Genomic DNA, 16648 nt, shown 5'->3' with positions numbered 1-16648 from the left:
GAAGACGCGTCACTATCAGGGTGGGGAAGGGAGGGCAAAAGGACTGGTTACTTCCTTCTTTCATCTTCTGGATCTGGAAGGAGAAGGGGGTAGGATGAGACTGGTGGCGGGGCGGCACAGGAGACGAGAAGTCCCTCCCAGCTCCCTACCTGTCCCAGTCCCCCAGCACACTCACCTGGAGGCCCCCGCCACCCCCCACTCACCTGTGTCCCCAGCCCCCACTCCCCCCAGCCACTGCAGCCCCAGCGGCACACGGCTCAGCGGCCAGCCAGCGCGACTCAGCGCAGCCCAGCAGACAGTGGTGCCCGGGGGCCGGGTAGTGCCGCCCCTGCAGAGTAAGGGCAGCAGCCCAGCCCCACTTGGAAGCGCGGCAGTGGCGGCGGCGGCGGCGGCAGTGGCTCCAGGTGGAGCTGCGAGGGCACGTGACCCCGGCGCCGCCTAAGAGGGAGACGGTGTGGGCAGAGGGGCACAGCAGCTAGGGCACGGACAAGAAGGGGGGTGATACCTGTGACACGGCTCAGAGAGATGGAGGAGGGGGAAACGGGTTATCCTATGGCCAGAGAGGACAGAGACAGCCGTTATCGAGGGAGGGAGGTGGGCGCAGGGGACCAAGAGGGCTGAGGAGGCTTTGGGGTGCCAAGGAGACCGTGTCTGCCCCGGGCTCGGAGGAGCCGGCAAAGGGGGGTCAGGGGCTGAGTGCGCCCCTCGCCGGAGGACACGGGGCCTGCTGGGGCCCCGGGAACTCACCCACCTGACAAGGAAGCGGGGCAGGCGCCTTCTCGGCCTGGAGGGAGGGGCTGTGTCAGGGCCCGGGGGCTGACAGGGCTGGGGGCGGCGCGCTCTTACCCTCCAAGTAGTTCCGGGCAATGAACTTGAGGATTTCGTCGAGCCCGATGACTGGTAACGAGATCTTGAAGACCATGAGCCAATGGGGCAGGTCCAGGGCCTGCAGCTTGAAGATAATCTGGGAGGAGGTGGGAAGGGCAGTGAGAAGGCGCCCAGGAGCCGCCGCTGCCCGCTGCGCCAGCCTGATCCCACCCTCCTCCCTCTGGCAGGGGTCGTGGTCGCGGACCACTGCAGAAGCCCCCTGTGTGTGTGGGGGGGGACAGGCGGCCCCTGGCCAGAAGAAGGCTCACCGGCAGAGGGTCCACGTAGAGGATGAGGAAGTGGAGGGACATGGAGAGGCAGATGGAGCCCAGCAGCCAGATGTTCACCCAGGGCGGCATTCGCAGGAGCGACTGGTTCTCAGACAGGCTGCAAGGGGGCGGCCAGGCAGAGCCAGGGGTGGAGGCACAAGGGGAGAGAAGTGGTGAGCAGGGGGAGGGTGGCCTCCAGACGCCGCAGGGGGAGGGGGCGCGGACCCCACCTGTTGAGAGCATTGCACATCTCGATGGTAACCAGCACGGACAAGGCCATGGTCATGGGCTCGGGGGCCTCGAAGACCTCACAGTCCACACCCTCAAAGTCAGGGTTGTGCTCCGTACACTTCATGTAGTGAGTCTGCAGGAGGAGAGGGGAGAAGCCGGGGTCCCGAAAAAGCCTCCACGCCACCCTCCTGCTCCCCTCGCCTCCTCCCACCTCCCTCCGTGCTGCCCTACCAGCTGGCTGTAGGTGATGTGAGGCCCGTCCTCAGCATATAGGAACCACCAGGCTGCTGCTCCCACTGTGGCTGCACCCACGTAGCCTGTGGTGGAGAGAAGATGGGAGTTGGGGGCCCAGGGCTGGGGAGACGGGAGGAGTTGAGAGGGCCTCCTGGCCATGAACAGCCGCTGGAGGAAGAGGGCCCACTGCAGTGGCTGCTGTGGGGAAGCTGGTGTCCCAGAGAGGGGATCAGCCCTGAGGGTCTGGAAGGAGTGTGGGGTCTCATCCTGCTCACCCCCAATTGCCATGTAGCGGAAGAAGAGCCAGCCACTGATGAGTGGCTCCTTGGGGCTCCGGGGGGGCCGGTCCATGATGTCCAGGTCTGGGGGGTTGAAGCCCAGGGCTGTGGCCGGGAGCCCGTCTGTCACCAGGTTCACCCACAGCAGCTGCACGGGGATCAGGGCCTCAGGCAGCCCCAGGGCAGCTGTCAGGAAGATGCTGCCAGAAGGAGGAGGTCACACGTCTGTCTTGCCCCCCAGGCCTGTGGCCACCCCCCACCAGCCCCGAATTCCTCCTGGATGCCCTTCCCGGCTGCTCACCAGACCACCTCTCCCACATTGGAGGAGATGAGGTAGCGGATGAACTGCTTCATGTTGTTGTAGATGGCACGGCCCTCCTCCACGGCAGCCACGATGGTGGAGAAGTTGTCGTCAGCCAGTACCATCTCGGAGGCCGTCTTGGCCACGGCGGTGCCGGATCCCATGGCAATGCCGATCTCCGCCTTCTTCAGGGCAGGGGCGTCATTGACGCCATCACCTGTCTGTGGGGAGGGAAAGAAGGTGGGCACTGGCCCCTTCCTCGTACCCTCCTTGACACTCTTCCATCGGGGCCCGAATCCCTCCCCTCCGTGCATCTCACCAGGGCCCCTGCTCCCCAAGACGGTCATCTCAATAGACACTAAGCAGACCGCCCCATGCCAGTCTTCTCACCATCGCTGTGATCTCATCGTAGGACTGCAGGTACTCCACGATCTTCGACTTGTGGGAGGGCTCCACGCGGGCAAAGCAGCAGGCACGTTTGCAGGCCTCCCGCTGCGTGGTCAGGGGCAGGTCATCAAACTCCCGGCCAGTGTAGGCTCGGTCGGCCACATCCTCGTTCTCCTCGAAGATGCCAATTCGTCGGCAGATGGCAATGGCTGTGCCCTTGTTGTCCCCTGTGATCATGATCACTCGGATGCCAGCATCACGGCACAGGAGGATAGAGCCTGAGACTTCCTTGCGGGGCGGGTCCAGCATGCCCACCACGCCAACGAATGTCAGGTCCGTCTGGGGAGACAGAGAAGAGAGTGACAGGGTCAAGGAGGAAGCTTGGGGGAAGCTGAGGGGAGAGCTGTCCCTGGGCCTGGTGTTTAAACCTCAGTGGGGCCTCAAAGCTCAGGGGTGGGAAATGTTCACATGTGTGCCTGCAGGCCTGGCAGTGCCAGGCCCATTGTAGGTGGCAGATCGTGTCTTTCATAGAAAGAACTTGAACTGGAAGTGAGGGAGGTTGTTTCTGCTTTCAGCAGGGCTGCTCACTAGGTCTACAGCTTTGAGCAAATCTGTGTTACCTGCCAGGCCACAATGTTCTCTCTATAAAATGGAGTGGGCTTTGGTGCTATCCAGAGAGCAGGTCCACTCCGAGATAAAGAGCTAGTGCCAGAATGCAGGTTGATGCACGTCCTTAGAAAACCTCACTGTGGAAACACGTCAGCTAAACCCGAGTGTACTTAGTGACCTGGCTGGCTTCTGTTCTGGAGCCAGCACCTCACCTCATCTCAGATGGGTCCACGGACCACAAGCCAAGTAGCCCTGGACTGGATGATTCCTAATGTTCTTTCAAACTCTAACGTCCTGTGATTCTAGGCCCCATGACGAAGTAGGAAATGACAAGGGTGGCGGAGGGGGTGAGGCAGGTGACTCTGGGACAACGGGAGGCTTCCGTCTGCTCACCTCATACTCTATGAACCTGGAAGGGTCCTCCAGGGCCATCTCTTCTCGCTTTGGGGGGGTGTCCCGGGTGGCCAGGGCCAGGCAGCGCAGGGTGTCCCGGCCAGTGCCCCACTCCTTGATTACCGACAGAATCGTCTCCTTCACCGGCCCTGTCATGGGCACCCGAGTGGTGCCAACTCGCACGTAGTTACAGCGATCGATGACCCCCTCTGGGGCACCCTAGGAGAACAGAACAGTATTCAGAGACTACCGTTCCTTCCAGTGCATGGTGAGCGGGGCGGGGAGAAGAGAGGAGGGGTCAGGACTGGGAAGAAGGGGGGCTGAGGCGCACTCGGATTCCTGACCTTGACAAACATTTTGTTGCCCACAGCAGCCCGGGATTTCGCTGGAGAGCAATAGACAGACATGGACTTTCTGTCCCGGGAAAACTCCAGGGTGAATTCCTTCTTCATTAGCTGGCGGATCACCTGGGAGAGAGGAGACAGGGAGGGAGAGGCCAGATATGAGACCGGTGGAGAAAGAGTGATGATGCTATGCTAGAAGGGAAGAGTCCCAGACCCCTTAAAACATAGTCAAAAAGGATCTGGAGGTCAGAGCAGACCCCAAGCTGAGTCTGAGGTAAAGCCAAGTCTGCTGCCTACAGCAGAATGGAGAGAATTCCAAGGCTAGTGCTGCCACTGTCTTACTAGGTTCAGGTTAAAGCACAATAGAAACAGGATGGTGGAGTGTGGCACTGTCCGACAGAGCCTTCCGTGATCATGGGAATGTTTAATAATCTGGATGGTTCAATACGGTGCAATCGAACAACGGCTACTGAGCCCGGGGGATGTGGTTAGTGCAACTGAAGAACTGAGTTTTTACGTTTATGTAATCATTTAAATGTAGACAACCACATGTGTGAGTCTACAGACATATGTTGCTAGACAATGGAGAGCTGGTACCTGGCACGTAGTACTAAGCACTCCATAAAAGTGAATGTGCCAAATGCATTCTAGATGTTTCTCCACAAAACAAAAATAAAAACAATAAATAAAAATAATTTGATGTTTTTATTATCATTTGTAAATTTTTAAAATGAATCCTGTATTGATAAATACTTAGGTTGTTTTCATTATTTTTGTCATATTAAATAAAGCAGCAATGAGCATCTTGCCTATATGAAAAAAAAAAAAGGAATGAGCCGTGTGGGGAATATAATACCCCAGCGGAATTCAATATAGACATTCAGTAAATATTAATAGCAAGAACTTGGAGTGATAGTCACAGAATTGGGCTTGTTCACCTGGACACAGGGAAGCAGAGGCATATGAGGCAGTCATATTTCCCAAATCCTAAATCAGGTCTTGTGATCTGATAAAAACGAGTGTGTTTCTAGAGACAGTGGGTAATAGTTTAAATTGGGGCTGTCCCAGGATGGGCCACTTGTGGTTTCTGTGTCCAGCTCTGTCCCCTTCAACTAGGGACACGACAGGAAAAGTGATCTTAAATTCTTCCAGGGAGGCTGCAACCGGGCACCAGGAAGAGCAGTGTAAGTTCAGGTGCGGTGGGTCCTACCCCGAGTCAGCCTTGCCAAGGAAAGCTGTGGAGAGGCTCTCTGCCTGTGCTGGCTGGGTCCCAGCATGGGGCACAAGGCCCTGACCAGCCTGACCCGGGTGGGGGTGGGGGACCCTGTCTCCTGAGGTTCCTTAGGTCCTGGCCTGTGTAGTCTGGGCTGGAGAAGGACCGTGGGAGGGAGTGCCTAGACTCACCAAGTTGCAGGCGTTGGCCCTCTCCACCTTTGAGAGGTTTCTCAGTTCAGTGTTGAATACATTCATCTTCTCCACCAGGGTGGTGAGTGCTGTCTCGGTGGCCTCGCCCACCTTCTCATAAGCACCTTTGGCCTGAGAGGGCACAGGAGGAAGAGGAAGTAGGTGCCCTGGGCTCCCAGCCCCGTGCTCCCATCTATCATGCCCACCTTCCACCTAGAACGGGAAGGGAGCAAGCCACTCTCTTCCCCTTACACCCAGGAGAGGGCTTGGTACAAGGGACCCCCTACCCCTGAGCCCTTCCTTGCGGCCTGTCAAGGAGGCCTGGACTCTGAGCCAGCTGGAGGGGGAAGGAGGGGCGGCTTCAGGAGTGGACAGGTTACCTCATTGAAGTCCAAGGAGGAGTCATTGCAGAGGGCACAAATGGTGGCTAGCTCCACCAGCCCATCATACTGCCCTGTCCGGACTGGCTTATCATTCTTCAAGCTGGCAGCCGGGTGGGGAGGAAGGAAGGGAAAGAGACAGGTAGAGAAGATAGGGAATGAGATGCAGAGAGAGCATGGGGAATGCAGCAAGGAGATGGCAACCAACTTGGAGATCAGGTGGGAGAGAATAAGGTTGGGGAAGGAACAAGAGAGAAACAGGAAGACAAAACTAGAGGGAGGCCCCAGGGAGAGAGGATATGTGTGTGTGTGTGTGTGGTGGGGAGGGGCACGAGGAACTGGGAAGACGACTTTGGGGGAACTTACACCTCTCCTTCTGGAGCATAAGTGGAGCCAGTGATAGAGAACTTGTTCAGGAGGCAGATGTCCCCTTCCACCTTGTCGACGATGAACATCTGCAGAGGAGAAGGGCATGCACACAGATGTTTAACTCTCCCCATCCCTGAAGGCAGTCCTCACCAAGGGGGCCCGTGCCCCAAGTGTCCCTCTACCCGGCCATCTGCACGGACTTACCCAACTTCCCACCATCATCCCCTGATTCGTCCTTCCCTTTTCCTCCCTTTTCCTCCCCTCTCACACCACTCACTTGCAAATCATTCTCTATGTTCTGTGTTCATGGCCTTAAAACAAAAGGCCATGCTGGAGGTTCTTCCAGATCAATTAGTAAAATAAGACGTGCATCACAAGGTGTGGTGGCCACCAGTCTACCTGTCAGTACATGGCCTATCTACAGCTCCAGCCTCTTGTGGCCAGATCTTCCAGTTTTGCAGGAAGAATTAGAAATTCAGGTTATTTTCCTATGCTGTCCCTCGACTTTTCAAATGTGGGCAATTAATTCATTTCTATGAAACATGACAGAAGACCAGTGGTCTGGCTTTGAAGCCTGTGCTTTGGAGGGATGTAGATGACCCAGAGCAGAGGGGAGAAGCCCACTCTGAGCCAGAGCACGCGTGGAAGGGATGGGGCTTAAGATGTGCTCCAGGATAAAATGGTTCTGTGGCCAGGTAAGTTTGGGAAACTCGTTTAAACTGAGTGAAATCCACCCTCTCTATGGTCAGCCTTCTCCGAGGCTTTCAAATGCCAACAGGCATGTGGTACAGCCTTTCTCGGCCTCGTCTGACCACACAACCCTTGATTCTTAGGACACCAATTTCTATTTCACAAACATGCTATTCCAGAGAATTCTGTTTAGGTCAGGGGTCCTTTGCCTGGGGTCCATGGATGACACCCCAGACCAAGGGGGTCTGTGAACTTTGATGGCGAAACAAAAATTACATCTTTTATTTTCTCTCTGACATTTAGCATTTCCATCCAACTATGAATGGGGGCGATGGACCACATTAATATTAGCAAAACCTGTGACTTGGTCGCCAATATAATCACAAATACTCTCTTGTCACACTGTATTGTTGCAGGGCTCTCAAAATAGCATTTACGCTCATCACCGCTTCAGCGTTATGGCAATTATGAGACCCACTGCTGGACTTGCTACTTAATACATTAATAAAGAAGCATATGTTTTACCAAATCAAAAATCTGTGTGTTTTTTTTTAACATCTTTATTGGAGTATAATTGCTTTACAATGTTGTGTTAGTTTCTGCTGTATAACAAAGTGAATCAGCTATACGTACAAATCTGTTTTTAAAATATTTTGACTGCTGTATTTCAGTCATTGGTTTCCTCTGTAATCCAATGTATTTTTTTAATAGAGACACTCAATTTATTTATTTTTTAAATGCGTAGTTTGTTTTTAATTTATTTATTTTATTATCTTTTTTTTTTTTTTTTTGGCTGCGTTGGGTCTTCATTGCTGCGCTCGGGCTTCTCTCTAGTTGCGGAGAGCAGGGGCTACTCTTCGTTGTGGTGCGTGGGCTTCTCATTGCGGTGGCTTCTCTTGTTGAGGAGCACGGGCTCTAGGCGCGTGGGCTTCAGTAGTTGCGGCACGTGTGATCAGTAGTTGTGGCTCACGGGCTGTAGAGTGCAGGCTCAGTAGTTGTGGCACACTGGCTTAGCTGCTCAGCAGCATGTGGGATCTTCCTGGACCAGGGCTTGAACCCATGACCCCTGCATTGGCAGGCAGATTCTTAACCACTGCGCCACCAGGGAAGCCCAGTCCAATGTATTTTATTTCATTTATGTTTTTGGCCACGCTGTGTGGCTAGCAGAATCTTAGTTCCCTGACCAGGGATTGAACCCGGGCTCACGGCAGTGAAAGCACCAAGTCCTAACCACTGGACCACCAGGGAATTCCCAATCCGATGTATTTTAGAAACAGAATCCTGTGCGTTTTATTTTATACATTGAAAATGTTAAATGTAGAGATCCAGACTGCCAAAGAGTCCAAAGCGGGACTTCCCCGGTGGCACAGTGGTTAAGAATCCGCCTGCCAGTGCAGGGGACATGGATTCCCGCCCTGGTCCGGGAAGATCCCACATGCCACAGAGCAACTAAGCCCATGCGCCACAACTACTGAGCCTGCGCTCTAGAGCCCACGAGCCACAACTACTGAGCCTGTGTGCCACAACTACTGAAGCCCGTGAGCCTAGAACCTGTGCTCCACAACAAGAGAAGCCACCGCAATGAGAAGCTCACGCACTGCAACGAAGAGTAGCCCCTGCTCTCCACAACTAGAGAAAGCCCACGCGCAGCAATGAAGACCCAATGCAACCAAAAATAAATAAACAAATAAATAAATTTATATATATATATAAAAAAAGAGTCCAAGGCACGGAAAAGACCAAGGGCCCTGGTTCAGGAAATGCTGTTCAGGATTCGTGTGGCTGGGCGTCCCAGGCCCTGTCATGGATGCCCTCTCTGGAGGGTAGTCTGTGCACAGGCAGGCACTCTAGGGCCAGATGGACTTGGATTTGAAACTCAATTCTGCTCCTTATTAACTGTGCATTGAATCTCCTAGAGCCTCAGTTTCCTCCTCGGGAAAACTGGGTAAACAAGACCTTCCCCTGAAGGGCTGCTGTGGGGGATTAGAGATAACACAGGGCAGCATCTAGCACACGGACGGAGGCTGCAGAGAGCTGCCTGCCTGGGCCAGGGGGCTTCTCTGCTCCCTCTCATAGCTGGCAGGATGGCACTCTCTGTGCCATCTAAGCATTTCTTTCTCAGGCCAAAATGAAAAGCTACCCATGATGAAGGGGTAACCACAACTTTGGGGGCTCATTTCACCTCCCATCTAAGTGGGAGTTGCCACCCTTCCCTGACCTTGCAGACAGACATCTGGTTCGTGGTGAGGGTGCCTGTCTTGTCGGAACAGATGACAGAGGTGCAACCCAGCGTCTCCACGGAGGGCAGGCTCCTCACAATTGCGTTCTTCTTTGCCATCCGGCGGGTGCCCAGGGCCAGGCAGGTGGTGATGACTGCAGGAAGGCCTGTGGCGAGGAAGGAGAGGGGGTGAGGGAATGATACTGGGGGAGGGAGGGAGACCTAGTGGGCTAGGCTGAAGAGCAGCTCCCAAAGATATCGGGTCCCAATCCCTGGAACTCGTCAATGTTACCTTATTTGGATAAAGGATCTCTGCAGATGAGATTAGCAAATGGGAGGAAAAAGAGAGGTTGCCCTACCTTCTGGGATTGCAGCCACAGCAAGGGCCACGGCAATCTTAAAGTAGTAGATGGCACCACGGATCCAGGAGCCCCCATGGATGGGATCGTTGAAGTGGCCAATGTTGATGAGCCACACGGCCACGCAGATGAGGGAGATGACCTTGGAGAGCTGCTCCCCAAACTCATCCAGCTTCTGCTGCAGAGGGGTCTTGTCCTGCTCTGTGGCGGCCATTTGGTCACGGATCTTCCCAATCTCAGTGTTCACACCAGTAGAGACCACGATGCCTATGGCCTTACCGGCTGCAACGTTGGTGCCCTTGGAGGGGGAAGAAGAGGCAGGGAGTCAGGTGATGCCTCTCGTACCGCATCCCCCCAGCTGTGGGTCTCATCTCTTCCCACACCGCCATGTCTCTTCCAGACCAGGGCCCCCGGCCTGAGCGCGCGACAGCTGGCCCTGGAAGCCTCACCGAGAAAAGCATGTTCTTCTTATCCTGGTTGACAGCTCGGGGGTCGGGAACAGGTTCTGTGTGCTTGATGACAGAGACAGACTCGCCTGTGGAGACGGGGCAGAGGGGTTTTCAGATGACGTCATGTCATTCTCCCATACTTCTCCCCGCTAACTCTCTGCCTGGTGGGACAGGGCCTGGTGAGGACCAAGCAACAATCCTGGAGGAAGTCTGGACTCTGGAAGAAGGCCCTGGAGGCAGATGGGAAACCCACTGCACTTAGAGTGAAAAGACCTTGACCCCAGTCCCAGCCTGACCACTCACAAGCAGCATGGCTTTGGATCACTTAGCCTTGGTTTGCTCTTCTGTAAAATGGGGACAAGGATGCGTACACTTCAGAGCAAGGTGTTGGTGAAAGTCAAACAAGCTGACGTATGTGGAAGTGCGCAGTCAACTGGAGAGCACGTTCCTAGGAGGGAGAGACCCCCACCCTTGGGACCTTGCCTCCTTCACCTGAATGGCAGGAGCTCAGGCCATCACCCTGGGCCAGCCCACCCTGCCTCCTTGGACCACGGAGCATGCTCACTGGCTCTTCACCCTCTCTCTCCCAGGACAAAAGGAGAAGCAGCTGAGGTTTTAAGTGTATCTGAACCCTGCATCCTATCCCAGAATCTCTGCTTCTTCAGTTGGGGGCTTCTGAGGAGGCAGGATATTTCTCTGGGTGAGCGTGTCCGTATGTCCGTGTGGAAGGGACGGGTTGATGGCCATCTGGAAATGGGGACAAACATCCCGCCATTTCCCATGACCCCTTGTGTTCCAGGCTTAGGCAGTGGGCAAAGCTGAGCAGGGCTGATGTCGCTGCCACTACGGGGCCAGGAGGGGGGCCCTACTGCTGAGGGTCCCCTTTCATCCCTGTCTGTCCACTCAGCTCTTCCCTCATCAAATCCTCATCCCCCTCCCCTTTGATTCATCCCCTGACCCTGGCCAGCAGACCTGTCAGGATGGACTGGTCGACCCGGAGGGTGGTGGACTTGATGGTGAGGATTCGGATATCTGCAGGGACTTTGTCCCCCACTGTGGAGAGACGAGAGGAGAGTGAAGTCAGTTGAGATGGGAGTTTTCTTTCTTCCTAAGAAAAACCCAGTCTTTGATGACCTCACCTCATCCTTCAGGTCTCAGGGAGGTCACCCGGGCTGTGCTCCTGTCACCCAAGCAAGCATCTCCCTCTAACACTCACTCCAATTGTCCTCCCTGCTGAATGTTTTTCTCCCTACCAGGCTGTGAGCCTGGCGAGGGGAGGTCTGGGCACACAGTATGTGCTCAATAAATGTACCCTGAATGACACAGGGAAAATCAGGGACAATCCTGCCATCTAATGAGAAACTAAAACTGAGGCCGGGAGAGAGCAAAACAGAGAGGGAAACACGAGGGAGAAAGGTGAGGAGGGACAGGCAAGAAAAGAACTAGAGAAAATAGGGTAAGTCTCATAGACCTGCGTCCGTGGCGGAGAACAAAGTGGAACAGCCGGAGAAGGCAGCAAGAAACAGGAGGAAAATATGCGAATTGAGAAAATCAATGTCAACCCAGACAAAAGGTGGAGTGAAAAGCAGGAGAGGGAAGTGTGAGGACAGACGCAGGCGGAGAGAGTGGAGCAGCGGAGCAGCAGAGGCAGAGGGTGCAGCCCTGGCAGGTCCACAGGGCAGGGACGGGACGCACATCAGAAGCCTGCCGGGCCCTGGCCTGAGTATCTGGGAAAGGCAGGAAGCCACAGTGAGTGAGCTGGGGAGACGGCAGGAGAGAAGGGGAGTCTGCAGGAAACAAGGCTCTGGGGGGCGTGGGGGAAGCCATACACACCAGAGAGCTGAGAAAACAGGGAGGCGGGAGGGCAAGGGATGTGCACAGAAGGAGGGGGTCCACACAGGAAACTTCCTGGGGAACATGGCAGATGCCCCACCAGACTTAGAGGCCTCCAAGGAAGCCAACTGCCTCCCGGCCTCATCCCGCCTGGTCCCAAGGATGGTCCTGGGGATGGGGTTTGACTGCTTTCCTTTGCCTGTCCTCAAGGTTCCTCCTCCGGTGCCAGAGGAAGCTGATGGAGGAGTGGGGAGGTCGGCAATGGAGTTGGGCGGGACACCCTGTCACCCAAACTGAAGCTATATTTATAGACATTCATGGCACTGACTCCAAACTGTCACCGTGGCAGGACGGCCCTGTGATGGGGCACCGGAGTCTTCAGCTCACCCGCCCTCCCTGTCACCAAGCTTCCCAGGGTGGGGACTTGGGTATCTGGTGGAGGGAAGTAGGCCTAGAAAGACACATCTTCCTATGCCAGGGGCCTGGAGACGTGGGAAGGCCTGCACAGGGCAAATATAAAAACCGCTGAAGGGGGCAGAATTCCAGTAATCTTAGCCTCCCGGCCCCCACCCCTCCCTGGTCAGGCATTAAGTGTCCCTCACCAGAGGGGCGGGGCCCTCCTTGAGCTCCCCTCCTCCCAGTCCCGTGCTCTCTGCTGGGGCCTGAGTTTCCCTTACATGGTCGGGGGCTTGAGCCTCCGGCCCCCCTCCTCCCTTCTACCCTTGCTCCTTCCCCTTTGAGAAGCCTCAAGGGTACTGAGAGGTCAAGATTTAAAGCTGACCAAGCTTGGGGGTGGGTGGAAGGAGAGGGAAGCCAGGCCTCAGGAGAGGGGTGGAGACAGGGACATTGGCAGGGACTGGGTTCCACCTGTTACTTGCGAGTGCTGGGTGAGAGGAGGGGGAGCAGGGGTCTGTCTGCAGCGTCAGGGACAGGACTGGCTGTTCCTGCTGAGACTCTGATGGAGAGGGGGTGCTGTGGCCACAGTGCCCTGGGGTGACCTCCTGAGGAGTCTGGGAAGGAGAAGCAGAGACTCCACCATCCTGGCTACCTCCTGGACACTGGGGATCAGGGCCTGACCAGCCCCCAACATGCACATCTTCTTGACCTCGAACCCATCCTGGACCACTCGTCCCCATCACTCACCAGCCACCTCCACGATGTCTCCGGGGACAATGTCCCGAGCCTTGATCCTTTGCACTGACTTGCGGTCAGCTCGGTAGACCTTCCCCATCTCCGGTTCATATTCCTTCAGAGCCTCAATGGCATTCTCTGCATTCCTTTCCTGGGGGGACAGCGTTGAGGAGAGGAGGGTCAGCAGAGGGAGGAAGGTCGTGGAATGACAGAGGACTGGTCAGGGAGGATGGGGAGGTGTAGGGACGGAGGAGCAGGGGCCAGAGTCCTGGGGGAAGTAGGGACATCACAGAGAAGGAGGCAGGTTATGCAGTCCTGGCTCCTGGCCCAGGGGAGCAGACAAACCCCACATGACGGTTAAGGAAACCATCACCCACAGCTGAGAACAGGTAAGGGGGTTTGGGGGAGAGAAGGAAGGAGAATCAAAGACAATCAGAAAGCAGCGGACAGGAAAAGCAGAGGGTGGTATAAGGTAAGAGAAAGAAGTACATCAAACTAGCATTTACTGAGATCCTCCTTTACGCCAGACACAGGGCTGGGCACTTTCACACTCATCATCTTGTTAAATTTCACCACAACTCTGAGGGATAGGATTATGAGCCCCATTTTATGGATGAGGAAACTGAGACTCAGAGAGATGAAGGAACCTGCCCAGGGTTGTAAAACCAGCAAGTGACAGTGGGAACACCAGTCTCCTGCCTCTTTCCAACATTCTGGTCCTTTTGCCCAATTCAGAACAAGGCAAGCCCAGGGTAAGTGATGGAGGAGAAGGAGACAGGGAGGGAGGCTGGCCTCATGTCCAGTGTCAGGATGTGAAGGAAAGAGGCGGGGTCAAAGCTAACCTGCCAAACCCCCACGATGGCATTGGCAATGAGGATCAAGAGGATGACAAAGGGTTCAACGAAGGCGGTGATGGTCTCTTCACCTTCCTCAAACCAGGCCAGCACCTGGGGAGCAAGGGAAGGGAGAATAACAGGTACTAAAGCCCCTCAAGTGAGTAAGGAGAGGAAATGGAGGTGAGAACATGTGCAGGAGCAAACGGGGCAGGGCAGCATGGGGGCACTGCAGCCCCACATCCCTTTAAGGGTCTACGTGCTCCACAGCTCGAACTCACATAAGAGCGGCCACCACTGTTATTCAGCGGGTGCAGGCCGCACAGACATGCGCAGCTAGGGGATTAACTGGGAATGCTTCAGGTTTCCCTGACCAAGTTACTGGCTTGTAAACGAAGCTCAGGGGACACCCAGGCCAACTACCCCCGCAGCCACATCCATCCCCCGGGAGCCAAAACTCAGTAGGAAAAACCCTGTGGTCCTCGCAGGCGCCTGGCCCACACACGGCCCTCCCCCAACAGCCCCAGGCAGGGGAGCTCCAATTTCAAGAGGGAGCAGGAGTGGGGGATAGTGTTACGGGGCCTCCTGTGCACACCCCACCCCAGCTGTTGCCTCTGCCAGGCAACAGCCTCAGGCAAATGTCAAGGAGCAAATCTGAGAAGGGAGAAGTGAGGCCCTGCCAGCTAGCACTCAGGGGCCCAAGGGGCCTCCACTAAAGACATCAGGAGACAGGGAGACTTTTTTGCCTCCAGAGTCTTGTCTTCCAGGACCACTAAGATGTTAAGGAAGAAACTCCAAAACGTAGGCCGGCCTGCTGGGATGGTGGGTGCGGAGGGGATCTCCAGGACAGGAGAGGTGGCAGGGCCTTGAGACCCGGTGGGGGCAGCCCTGAGGCTGTGAGGGGGAAGGGGAGGGTCAGGCCAGGTAGGTGATGAGGGGGATCCTGGGAGTTCTAGCCCTGATGGGGTGAGTGGGGAGGTGAGGCCCAGAGACGGGAGAGGCTCTGGTTCTTTGGAGTCACCCTCGCACCAGCAGCTCTTTCCCGCTTCTACGAGGGGAGTCTCTGCCTCGACCAATCAGCGTCAGGAGGGCGGGGCAGGGGCGTCAAGATGTCCCGGGATTGGTGGAGCAGTGCGTGCACCCCCGGGGCATGCTGGGAGCAGCGGTGGCCTGGGAACAGCAGCAGCGTCGGAGCTGTGGAGCCCAGCGCTCGGGGGGGTAACCCGAGCCCTCGGAGCCCTTGAAGCTCCGGGGGCGGCTTAACTTCAGTGTTTTGGCTGAGAACACCCTTAAAGCTTAAAATAAAACCTGCCTGCGGGGTGTGGGGGAGGACAGAGGAGTATACAAATCAGCGTCACCCCACCTCCCTCATTTCTGGTCTGTAGAAAAGGATGCTGAACGCTTGGTCTACAGGAGCCGATGATTTGGAGCTGCCCGCCAGCAGACTCTCCAGATCCCCCCAACCCACACTCCCAGCCTGCCCCCAGATGCCCTCCCACACTTACAAAGGAAATGCAGGCGGCCAGGAGAAGGATCCGCACCAGGAGGTCTTCAAACTGCTCTAGCACCAACTCCCACAGGGTCTTCCCTGAGGGAAGAGGCAAGGGGAGGGGGCCCCCGGGGTTAAGGTCTAACGGATGAACAGCTGGGACTCCAGGTGCAGGCAGGCCATTTGGTACTGAGAAAAGGGCTGAGAGGAGCTGGCCGGGAGTCCAGAAACAGGCTCCTCAAAGTGGTGGGCAGTTGTTCAAGGACTGGATGCCTCAAGGAGAAAGTGCCTGGAAACTTCTGCCCCCAGCCAGACTCTAACCTTTGGGGAGGAACAATTGCCCCAGGAGTTGGAAGGGAAGGGCAGGGAGAAGGGAGTGGGGCACAGAGGGGAGGAGGTGTCATTTATGAGAGCTCAGGGCTTCCAGTAACTTACCTTCCTCGGCAGGGAGCTCTGCCCAGGAAAAAAGAAGAAAAGGACATATTCATTTGGCGTTCAGTCTAATGCCGCCCACCCAGGACTTTGTGGCTAAGGTAAGAGAATCAGGCCATCAAAAGGGCAGCTGAGATTCACCAGGGTTATCCCATAAAACTTCCCAAAAATCAGGGTCTCAGGGACCCTGTTTTCTCAGTATCCTCCCCTCCCTTGCAGTCATTGGACCATGTCCTACCTCTTCCCTAAGATACCCTGGAGGGAGAGGCTCCAGTGTGTTTGTGAGTCTGTGTGTGTGTGTGTGTGTGTGTGTGTGTGTGTCCATCAAGGGACACTTACCATTGTGGCCGTATTTCTCCAGCTGCCGCTTAACTTGGTCCGGGGTAAGGCCTGTAGTTTCGCTCACCCCAAAATGAGCCAAACATTCTTCTGTGGTCTTGGAGTGTGCAGCCTCCATTGTGCTCCCTTCCTGGGGGCCAGGGGGCGGTGTGTTCCTTCTGGGGGGTTCTCACACGTCAGGGGCCTTCTTCAGTGTGTCCACCTGCCTGTTTGTCTGGGTTTCTTCCTTTTTCTCTCCTGCACCCCCAAGTTATTCTTTCCTCCACGAAGCTCCGACCCCCGTTCCACTTGCAGCAGCCAGCCACCCGCCTCAGCCCCCAGCTGGTCCTTATGAGGGAGTGGGGGGGGGGCCAGGCTCCCCCCTCCCCCAGATCAGGGATTGGCTGGCTGAGACTCTAGCAGGAGGGGTCAGAAGAGAGAGATATTTCTGCTGACAGAGGGGGAACAGTGGGGCTGCAGCCTGAGATGTCACTCATGAGGGAAGCTAAGGTGGCCCCAGCCCCAGGGAAGGGGGGGGCAGAGACTTCACGTTCTGTCTTCTGCTACTGAGCCCTCCCCCAATTGCCTCGACTTCTTCAGCTGCACTGAATTTCCTGTTCCAGCCTCACCCCTTCCAGTTCTTCCCTTAAGCCCACTTCTCCTCTCAGGCCTTCACCGTTCCCTTTCCTCATGTCCCCTTCCCGTCTCATCCCCCTGAACCTGCCTGTTTCTACTGCCCCAGTCTCCTCCTTTCTCACTTACCTTGTTGAAAGGGCAGCAGAGATACTCCAACCCTCAGGGGATTGAAAAGGGGGGGAACATCCCTTGGG

At 55.9% G+C, this 16648-nt stretch overlaps 1 protein-coding gene across 1 annotated transcript; it reads right to left on the bottom strand.

Moving 5' to 3' along the window:
• Positions 1-5: 5 nt before the first annotated feature.
• Positions 6-16613, bottom strand: ATP2A1 (ATPase sarcoplasmic/endoplasmic reticulum Ca2+ transporting 1). Its single transcript, XM_060120063.1, has 23 exons — positions 16581-16613; positions 15840-15997; positions 15504-15521; positions 15085-15167; positions 13589-13693; positions 12759-12897; positions 10755-10835; positions 9783-9868; positions 9334-9631; positions 8975-9141; positions 6064-6152; positions 5698-5800; positions 5318-5449; positions 3914-4036; positions 3570-3788; positions 2571-2906; positions 2181-2401; positions 1877-2079; positions 1599-1684; positions 1367-1500; positions 1137-1254; positions 847-964; positions 6-73 (listed from the first exon to the last, which is right to left on the bottom strand). The coding sequence occupies exons 2-23, from the start codon at positions 15955-15957 to the stop codon at positions 48-50; spliced, it is 3003 nt and encodes a 1000-aa protein (XP_059976046.1). The 5' UTR covers positions 15958-15997; positions 16581-16613; the 3' UTR covers positions 6-47.
• Between the last annotated feature and the right edge of the window lie 35 nt (positions 16614-16648).

The sequence above is a fragment of the Mesoplodon densirostris genome, chromosome 16 (assembly GCF_025265405.1).
Source record: "Mesoplodon densirostris isolate mMesDen1 chromosome 16, mMesDen1 primary haplotype, whole genome shotgun sequence".
NCBI lineage: Eukaryota > Metazoa > Chordata > Mammalia > Artiodactyla > Ziphiidae > Mesoplodon > Mesoplodon densirostris.
The sequence above is the reverse complement of the archived record's forward strand: the minus strand, read 5'-3'. Positions and strand labels throughout refer to the sequence as shown.

Coding starts and splice junctions, on each gene's coding strand:
- ATP2A1 (XM_060120063.1), bottom strand. CDS start 15,957: ATGGAGGCTGCACACTCCAAGACCACAGAAGAATGTTTGGCTCATTTT. Junction 9,869..10,754: donor CGACCAGTCCATCCTGACAG/GTCTGCTGGCCA, acceptor CCGTCTCCACAG/GCGAGTCTGTCTCTGTCATC. Junction 1,501..1,598: donor ACATCACCTACAGCCAGCTG/GTAGGGCAGCAC, acceptor CTCCTCCTGCAG/ACTCACTACATGAAGTGTAC.